Genomic DNA, 10,407 nt, shown 5'->3' on the forward strand with positions numbered 1-10,407 from the left:
TAAGACTGGCATGCCTGTCAGCATTTCATATTTTTAGCTTTACCCCTTGAATATCATGACTGTCAGAGATGGTGACAACTGTCAGACAGTGTATTTATTCCATCTGTCAATGGAGAGAATGGGACTTCAGACTTGCGTGCTTTGAATGAAAGCGAACTCACTGCACCTTTAGCATAGCGCACACGCTGGCTACCTACAGCCTTTCGCCTTTCCGTCCTTCCTACTCCTCCTCCTCCATTCTGCTCTCCCTCGCTCTGCCTCTTCCTCCTCAGAGCCCCTAGACGAGCATCACGTAGCCCAGCTGCTGCGGCGTCTCTCCAATGACCCGGCCCTCCTGTTCTGTCCCGCTCTGCCTTCTCTGGACAGGGCTATGACCCAACACCTGCACCAGTGTCCCTACCACCTGCGCCTCCTCAGGAACTGGCTGGTGTCTGGCCAAGACCTCCCAGAGTGCCTCTACGGTCAGCCCCGCGTAGATCCGTCTTTTCCCTCTCCCCCTTCAAGCAGTGTTGGGGTGCTGCCAATGAAGGCTTGTTGTTTTTCGTCACTTCTCTCTTTGGTCTGTTTCCTGTTGTCTTTCTCTTTCTTCATCCCATTCTGTCTCTTGTCACCTTTGTCCTTTTTTCGTGGTCTAACTCCGTGTACTAACTATCCACAATACCCGTTTGCCCTGTTCACTTGATCTGTCTGTTTTCCTCTGCCTTGCTCTGTCGGCATGATGACCTGAGAATACTAACCATAAAGGGAGTGTTCACTCTCCTTTCAGTGGTTCGATACCCCTTACTGTACTAAGAATTCCCTCCTGAGGGGAGCTTTTGCTTTTCCTGGCAATGGTAAAGCGGCTGTATCTGATGCCGTGTTCTTTGCAGACCCTTTCTTGAAAACTACGTGGCAACAGCCACAGCACCTCTGCATGTTGGCAAGGTTACTTGTTTTTTTTTACCACTGAATAACAGTGGACAAACCAGTCCTTCTGGACAGGTTGATGAAGAAAGTATACAAAATGCATGGTACTTCCCTAGGTTGGGGCAACGCACACAAATGTGAATGAAGAGCTAGGGAGGACTGTCAAATGGTACACCAAACTACTGTACAGACCAGTTGGGGCTGTTGGCTGTCAAGTTGCTTTAGATTATGTGAGTCTTCCTCTGAGTGAAGGGGACTCCTCATTATGGTAGGTCCCGACTAGAGATGATTGAAGCTTCTTTAGAAACATGATAATGTTTTAGTGTTTTCGCCAAATATCTAATTTGATCTGTGGAGAATATCTAGGTCATCTTCCAATCCTTCATTTTAAATGGCTAATTAAGCCTGCGTCTGTTAATGGCCCGCAACTGATTTTAAGGGAGTCCCAGAGCGAGTGCTGACCTGTGCATTTCCCGATGAAGGTGCCAGACATCAGTCTCCTCTGTATCTGTACCTTGTGCTTTATTACCATTCATTAGGCAGTGATATTACATTTAAATACTGTATGTCACTGACTGGGCGCACATGAATTGCCAAAGACCTGACATTTATTCTTGCTTGACATTTATTTTGATCTCCCTTTGTTGTCTCAGTTCATACCTTCGTTCACTGTAACTCTCATACACCCACTGAATGAGTCCTGAATGAATGGTGAAGTGTACCTTTACGGTGTCTTCTGCTGTCACTGCGTCTTGAGTGTGTGAGCTGAATTTGAAATCTGCATGGAAAGAAAACACAGAGAGGGTGCTGGAGATGGTAAAGGTGGAAACTTCTGAGAGGGACAGAACAGGGTTGGGCCTATGTTCTTAAATACTGTCATCAGACTTGCAATGCAAAACCTCTCATGTTCGACTTTAGTTTGTCCAGAATAATCATGATGCTGAAGTTGCTTCTGACGTTATCTCTGCAAAATCAAACACCCAGGTAAAAGATTCAGCGCTCAAAATTGATTCTCTGGAGTTGGTGGCAGTCGATCCTTTCTAAGTTGACTTACTATTCACGTTTCAAAGTTGATTCATCAGAATACAATATCAATCCCATTGTGTAGTCCTTCAAAATACTGTTGTTGAGATTCAGGCTGCAACAGGTGGACAGCAAATGCAACGCTAATGCCATAGATTCAGTGAAATGGATGAATTTAACAATGCATTGCTTGACCTCATCCATTCCTCATGAATGTATGACAAAATGATGGCATCCATCTTGGTCTTTTGGGCTGGATAGTTGTAAGAAGCGGTGTGTGTAGGTTTGTGTGAAGGCTGCAGTCACTCAACACTTGTGCGTGTGTGCGTGTGTGTGGGGGGGAGGGGGTTGTGTGTGGCTGTTCACAGTACAAAGCCTGTCCTTTGTCAGCCTTGTCTATGTCTTGGTTACTCAAAGCGTGAATGTCTGTGTATTATAGCATGGCCCTTGAACGGTGCCCTGAGCAACGTCCAGTGTTTGCTTTACCCCTAAAAATGACTGTACATTGATATCATACAGTCTATTGACCAGACATGGAAGCACATGCCGTTGGACAAAGGGCTAGGTGCCCTATTCCTTGGCCACTTCTCCCAGCTAAAACGGAGGGGTGGTGCAACGTGTTGCTGTGTCTCCTCTCTGCTGCAGGCTTTGAAGGCTGCTCCATGGTGCCCTCCATCTACCCTCTAGAGACGCTGCACAACTCACTGTCCCTAAAGCAGGTGGATGAGTTCCTCAACGCTGTGTGTGAGGACAGCAGCGACGCCCACGCCAAGACCATGAAAGGTATGTACTTCCATCAATGTACGTTTCGTAACAACAGCTGATAGGATACAGACTAGATCTTTTCTTCTGCTGTCATAACTACCAGGGCCTTTAGCATGATAATGACCGGAGACAGTTCAGACCGATGTAAGACCTGGCTAACAGCTGTGTATAAATTGTTTGAGTCATTGCTGTCTTTTAATGGGATATTGTGTAAAACGTCTTCCCCATAGATCTTCTAATGCCATGTTTAGTAGTGCTCAACCTGTCTGATTCTCACCGACATTTCCCTGCAGCTCTCTCTGCCTTGTTTGACACGTCGAGCCAGGGGTATGGCCAGACACCCACCTATCCCCCGCCAAGGGCTCTGTCGTCCTCGGAAAGTCCTGTCCGGACCCACGCCCACCCACCAGGTTGTGAGTATACTGACCTCCATGTTCTTCCTTGTCCATCTGATCAACATATGAAACAATATAGGAAAGCCCCTCCAGCCAATGGAGAAATAACGTTGTGAGTCTATTGCTAAAAACCTTCCCAGTCCCTTTGGAGTATCTTCATAAACACATCTTGGTTGTCAGACACCATTAACAGACTCCAAATGCAAACATAATCCTGGAATCCAGTCTAGACATTGGCAGCAGTATACACACCAATGCCACAAACCAACACATCTGCCTAATGAGAAACTAATTTGCAACAAAGTGGCCTGAAAGTTGGTTCATTTGGTATGAATAAAAATGCCCTCAAATTGACACTGACAGTCTGCACTATCTGTCATCTCAAATCCAATGTTTTGGAGTACGAAGTAAAAGAAAACCCAAACTACTTTTGGAGTTCCTTGTATAAGTAGCAAGAAGATTAATGTTTTCCACTCACACAGCTACTGGTACTTAAACCCCACATCCCTGTATTGATCACCTCTCCCCAAACAAAGAGCCTGAAGCCACAGGGCTGTTTTCACAGAGACCATTTTCTGACATAGAAGCATAACTCTTCATAGGTTAGGATGTTTTTAGTTGTCCATGGAACCCCACTGGAGTGTTTTCCTAATTCTGCATAACAACAGTGATTAGGATCCACACTAGCTACCGCTAAAAGCATCCGCTTCACTTTCTGGGCTCCTCACAAAACATAGAACATTATATTTTGTGTAGCATTAATATGCCGGTATGGTATGAAGGCCTAACATACATTTTAACATTTTATTATAAAATAAAGATGGCAGTTAGTAGGAATTGCATTTGAGTCTGGCATTCCATTCAACTACAAACAGACAGGGTTAATTACAAGTCTCAATCGGGCGGCTACATATTTTGTCCTCATAGTCCCTCCCTTTCCCCTGTTGTCCTCCATGATGTACCCATTATTGCCTAATGAATTTGACCCAAGATAAACTGGATCCATAACCCGACAGCAAACACATGGCCAAGAGATGCTTTCCAGGAGCAATAGCTATAGAAAGCTTGCTTTGCCAGGCCTTCAGCTGCCAGGCCAACTGAATCAGAGCCCTGTGTATTTTACCCTTCATCGCCCGAGAGGAGAGGCACTATCAATTAATTCTTCAGTTAAGTGAGACTCCAGATAATAACCCCACTTAGTTGTACTGAGATGTCTGCCTGGCCGCTGGGCTAGGTTATTGTCGCTGCCCACCTCCCTCTTCCCTCCCGTTCCACTTATCGTGCCTCCAGTGGTGATTCATTTGCCCTCTCGGAAGTCATTTAGGATTGTTTCAGCATCTCTAAGCTCCTTTCTTTCCGTCTCTAACTCTCTCTTTCTCGCTTGCTCTTTTTTCCGCGTCGCTCCCCAAAATCTAGTTTATGGTTACCACCACTTTAGCTCTCTCTTGATTCCTCATAACCCATTTAGTGTTTTTTTTTCTGGTATGGGGAAGTAGAAAACATGCTTGCAGTTAGAATTGTCCCTCAGAGGATAGCAGTCTTCAGGTGGGCGTAAGTGCGTAAGTGCCCCCCCTCATCCCCTACACTATTCTGCAGATGAACAGTTGTAGGGAAACTTATCTATATCTGGTTAGATATTTTTTGCACACAATACAGTTTCCCACATTTTTGTGACAAAATGTTTTTGTACCATTGTTTTCTTTGAATGCAACTTGTATTCTAAGAACACATTCTTTACTGATCTGAGAGCAATGATGGTCTACTGTCTTAAACAGGGACAGAACCACAGGGTTTCTCACTTTGTCAGACCAGTAAACCACCTTTCATTTACTGGCCTGATGCACTTGAACACTAGACTACTGAAATGTTAATTTCTCCAATTTCCAAATTTCCTTCATCACCTAATATTTGTTTTGTATGTGTTCATGTTTGGTCGGGTTTCGTACGTGTGTGTGTTCGTGTGTGTGTTCGTGCGTGTGCAGACTGTAGTGCCTCCCCCAGCACAGTGTCCAGTGCAGGGCCCTCCACCCATAACTCTGTAAACCAATGAAATCCAGCCATGCCCTCATCCGAGTAGATGGCAACCCCCTCCCCGGAGACCACGGACCCAACTGAACGTCCATTCTATATGAATCATCCATCCACTCATCCACCCATCCGTCCATCCATCCACACAGTGGCCTTCAAACTTTTCAGTCATCACAGTCCAATACTGTGCTGGACTCAGTGGACCATCCTTCTTAATTTGTGGGAAACAACAAACCAAATCCCACTGGTGCCCACCAATGTTCTGCCCCAGTTTTGGGAAGCCTGTCCCTGGTTCTTCAGTGGATTCTAGACATGCCTGAGGCTGGATGCCTGCCGCTGGCTGTCCTGAATGCAAGACTGCCTGCTGGATGCAGCACAGAGACAATGGGAGAAACCAAAGCTGTTGAAGCTGCACACAATCTTTCTTACGGAGTGCTTTCTTTCTCTCATAAAAAGGTTCAGAATATTCTGCATTTTCAATCATGTCATGCATATTTGAATAAAGGGATGAAAGAAATTGAGGCAGTTGTTGAAATGCAGACTGCTTTTTTATATACATTTTCGGCTGGCTGTACTATGCTTGGGGACAAAGGATATAATGCTGTGTTTTCCTATCATTGTCTACATAACGTTTTGACAGCACATAACGTTTTGTTTGTGCCATGTAAAATGTCAGCTGTCTCTCCACCAACCGAAACTAGGAACAAAACACATGCTTCAACTTCTTATGTAAAAACTTGTGGTAAAGAAATATATATTTTTGTGTGTTTTGAGACTTAACCACTCCAGAGGAGATAGCTGACTGCCTTTAGGCTACCTCATACTGAGTCCTCAAACTATTTCATACATATCTGCTGTCTTGCCAAAGTACTTTAAATGTTAATTTAAATGATTGTGTATCAGATGGTTTAATTAATATTTGGGCATTTGTGTTGCCCCTAAGGGATTAATAAAGTTATATTGATTTGCATTAAATATGTATTTATGGATATAAACACACTGTAGATCTGAGAGAGAAAAGCAATGGTTGCGAATACAAGTCATATTCAAGTTTTTGTTCATTTACGTTGCCTTTTATTTGAGTTAATTGTCCAAATTGTAAACCCAAACTGTTTCAATGGGTTACGAATAGAACATCTGTGTTTTTGTGGTTGTCGTAGTCTTATGTTGTTTCATGGATGCTCTCAGCTGCACTAAAGACCGAGACCTAGCACTGCTGAATCATCTGTAGAACAAAACGTCTTCACATTGGTTTCTTCTTGATAAAGAAAAAAATATTTGATTGGTGTTTCTGGAAGAAATCAGGGCTGGATTTATGTGATTAATTACTGTGGTATGTAATGTGTCTGCCAAAGATATTTGAAGCTTTATGGAATCCTCTCCCTTGACTTCCTGTCTAAATGTCTAGAAATGAAATTCCAATGTTACTTTGTTAGCAGTCATAGCTGATCTTTAACTTATTGTTTGACATTAAGGCAATAAAATATACACATCTTAACAAGTCCAGTGGGAGCACTGTTTAGTGTGGGTGAGGTTTGTCCACGCCTGTGTGCATAAAAGTGTGGGCGTTGCAAGAATTTCTTAATAAGGCCAAGGGTATAATTAACCGCAATTACGGCCAAGATCTCATGGCTGTTATGCACTACTCAACACAGAGTGCTTGGTTACAGCCCTTCTCGCGTGTGGGCACTGGTGCTACTACACTGCTGTGAGGTAGCACACATTTCTGCTCGTCATCCAAGATGGGACATACAGCTCCGGAAAAAATTAAGAGACCACTGCACCTTTTTCTTTCCTTTCCAAAAAAGTTGAAAAGGAAGGTTTTGAGTGAGGAACAGGAGGGTTAAAATTAAGAGACCACTGCAAACTGAATGCTTCTGTTCCTCACTCAAAACTTTCCATTTCAACTTTTTTGGCAAGGAAAGAGAAAGGTGCAGTGGTCTCTTCATTTATTTCTGAGCTGTATCATTTTCATCCAGTGGGTTGCGTGTGCAGTGCAGTATCCGGGTCCAAACCTTGACTGGTGCTTAGGTAAAATATGTTCAGGGGAAAAAGCTGCTTATTCACCAGTGGTATTAAAATCTTTGCTAGGGAGCATTCTTCAAAAATGTGTCTGTTATTGTCAAGCTTATTACGGTCTCCAACCTTATGGAGCAGTAGTACATGAGCAGCTGTCCATGCTTAAGGAATAACTCTAGAGATTAGCGTTAGATTAAAAAAATGTGCGCCACTGAGGCAGCAGTAAAGTGTACTGCATCTACAGGCAGCAATGTGAAAACATTAGCACATTACACATTTGGACACATCTACGTTCCAACTGCATCCATTGGTGAAGATAACCCATTTTCACAAACTTCACAAATTAAATAAAACGTTGAAAGCATTTTTGCAATAGAAATACACGCATGCCATTTCCTTATGCGAAAGAAGTTAGTTAACCCCTACTGTAACTTTATCATAACATGAAATGGCTTAAATTAGAATCAGGTGAACCAAATAAGGTGGAATATGTTAAACATCATTAGAGGGCACTTTGGGAGTGTTCAGCTCAAAAATCTGAAGCTTAACCACACTTTCATGCAGGACAATGATCCAAAACACACAAGCAAAGCAACACCAGAGTGTCTCAAACAGATGAAATGTTGAAGCAGTCCTGTAAAAAAGACTGGGGGAAAAAATGCTCCCGATCGTTTGAAAGAGACTGATTTACAAGAAATCGCTACATTAAATAATTTAAGGCAAACTGGGGCAACCCCGCTATTGAAGCTCAGGGTTAGTTTTTCCACACTGAAAATACATTTTTGTTGATTATTGATGAATAAATGATTGTGAAGATTGCCATCTTTCATTGGCATTTGTTAAATTGGGTTACCTTTTTCTGTCAATAAAACATTGATGTTGAAGTGAAAATTACCGACCCATGTGTCCAAATATGTCAAGACAACTTTCGAGGGGGAGTACGTTGACCATGATCTTCTGACAGAACCTGCACCATTTTCCCACAGGGAGTAGGAACAGATGTTCTTTCAAGAAGAAAGCTAGCCGACATTAAGTGGTGATTAAATCCATCAGTAATACCACTTTCAATACTAACTGAGTCAATGGATCAATTAATTTGTTATGACAGAGCAGAAGTCCCTTCAAATTTTCCAAACTTTGGCAGGAATTTCTTTAGTCAGACAGTGGGTTTAAATCCGTTAGAGCTCTTTTTAAGGATGAGTGTGCAAAATGTTCCTATTGAAACAATGGATCTAGAAGGGTCTATGGAATAGGAAGATATAACAATCCATAAAACGCAATTATTTTGAGAAGACTGAACTTCCTGGGGTGTTGGCGTGCGTGCGTGCGTGCGTCAGTCTAGACAACATCTTTTCGGCACCTCTTTTAGGTCTAGACGGAATGCTTTGTGTTAATGGTCCATATCGGGGGATGGTCGACCTTACAGATTGGGCTTGTGTTGTTGATAACATTTTTAAAAATCATCTGACTGAGTATAGTTGAGTCGCTGCTTTCCTCCCTTTTCCTCTGTCTCCTCCCTTCTTCCTCCCTCTGTACCTCTTCTCTGTTCCATTTTTCTCCTTCTCTCACCAACCCTCTCCCAAACCCTCCAAACAATAAACATGACTCATTCCTTGGCTCCGGCTCCAACAGGTTTCCATGGCGACCGCTTCATTTCTGCTACCCTACTACCACCCCATAATTGCCTTCTCCCGAGAGACGGTGTGTGAATGGAGGGAGATGTGTCGCCCCGTAGAGAGACAGAGAGAGTGAGACAAACAGCGAAAGCTGTGAGGCTGCCATTTAACAGGATGCCAAACATTGATGTCATTCATACCCACCTCTGTTGGCCACACACGCAGCACAATCCGATTACTGCTGCATTCAATTATTTACAAGGAGCTCACAGCGGAGAATCTAAATAATAATCTAAGTTATTTCCCACACAAGAGCTTATATACCTTGGTCTATTTTCTGCTCCTGAAACTCAACATTAAGAAGTCCTTTGGAGTGGTTTTATATCCTTGAAATACAAACTTGCAATACAAACAGTGTAACAAATAGCCTGAGAGCTGGATGGCATCACTAGAATTGTAAAGATCTTTTATGGTTGTGAAAAGAGTCAAGCTGCAGTAAATAAATAGTAGCACGTATCTGTCTACAAGGAGAGTATCATCGTACAAGACAAGGCATTTCATACCCAAAGAATTGTTCAAATTCAACCGGTTTATGTTCATTACAGTACCAAACTGAAGAAAAGGAACTGAAATGCTCATTTCTATTGAACAGCCCTTGTTTTCCCTGCCGTGTGCTCTACTGAACTAACCCCTGAACAGCCCTTGTTTTCCCTGCCGTGTGCTGTAATAAACTAAACCCTAAACAGCCCTTGTTTTCCCTGCCATGTGCTCTACTGAACTAACCCCTGAACAGCCCTTATTTTCCCTGTCGTGTGCTGTAATAAACTGAACCCTAAACAGCCCTTGTTTTCCCTGTCGTGTGCTCTAATGAACTAAACCCTAAACAGCCCTTGTTTTCCCTGTCGTGTGCTGTAATAAACTAAACCCTAAACAGCCCTTGTTTTCCCTGTCGTGTGCTCTAATGAACTAAACCCTAAACAGCCCTTGTTTTCCCTGTCGTGTGCTGTAATAAACTAAACCCTAAACAGCCCTTGTTTTCCCTGTCGTGTGCTCTAATGAACTAAACCCAGAAGAGCCCTTGTTTTCTCTGCCGGGTGCTCCCTTTTTACTGACTGACAGGTCACTGACTGACTGGGACATTTGACAGGCAGCCATCGGTGTCTAATAATGACTATCTCCGCTACTTCTGTGAATCACTGTTCAGCCACCTCACCTCTAAACAGCTCACCATGGCAACCCCTGTTCCGTTACTCGGAAAGAGAGCCTGCGTGGCAGAAGCTGTTTTGCTTGGCAGGAGGTGCAGGATGGTAACCAGGGTGTCAACTGTTTCTGAGTGAGTAGTAACCCAACTACAGACTTTCTAGAGAGGACAGAGTATGCCAGACTGGCACAACTGCCAGCTGGACTGGGACCAGCCCAGCTCTACTGAAGCTCCTTCCTTCTATTTCCAAAGTGTGGTTTTGTTCTCGGTCTGTGACCTCAGACAAGATTGACATATATTCACTTGACTGTCACTGAATTGTCATTATTCTTTTTTGTTATAAATATGTTTTCCCAGAAACACATTAGGAATTTCTGACGCATACCACGTTTAAAGATTAAGCTACTTTAAGTTTAGCCACTAATAATCTTCTGAAAAATAACATTTTGTCTTA

The 10,407-nt window shown here is 43.2% G+C and overlaps 1 protein-coding gene across 17 annotated transcripts in view; it reads left to right on the forward strand.

The window, feature by feature from the left end:
* The window catches only part of ppip5k1b (diphosphoinositol pentakisphosphate kinase 1b), a 54,497-nt gene extending 47,595 nt beyond the window's left edge, over positions 1-6,902 (forward strand). For 9 of the 17 annotated variants that reach the window (XM_029115342.2, XM_029115346.2, XM_029115349.2 and 6 more), the window contains 3 exons: positions 2,575-2,712; positions 2,988-3,107; positions 5,072-6,902. In XM_029115342.2, the coding sequence (XP_028971175.2) occupies positions 2,575-2,712; positions 2,988-3,107; positions 5,072-5,139 (326 nt within the window). In that variant the 3' untranslated portion in view covers positions 5,140-6,902. Of the gene's footprint in view, positions 1-272; positions 462-2,574; positions 2,713-2,987; positions 3,108-5,071 lie in introns of all 17 variants that reach the window. The other 8 variants (XM_029115335.2, XM_029115340.2, XM_029115341.2 and 5 more) reach the window with 2 other exon arrangements.
* Positions 6,903-10,407: the final 3,505 nt, after the last annotated feature.

This window comes from Esox lucius, chromosome 19 (genome assembly GCF_011004845.1).
Source record: "Esox lucius isolate fEsoLuc1 chromosome 19, fEsoLuc1.pri, whole genome shotgun sequence".
In the NCBI taxonomy this organism is placed as follows: domain Eukaryota; kingdom Metazoa; phylum Chordata; class Actinopteri; order Esociformes; family Esocidae; genus Esox; species Esox lucius.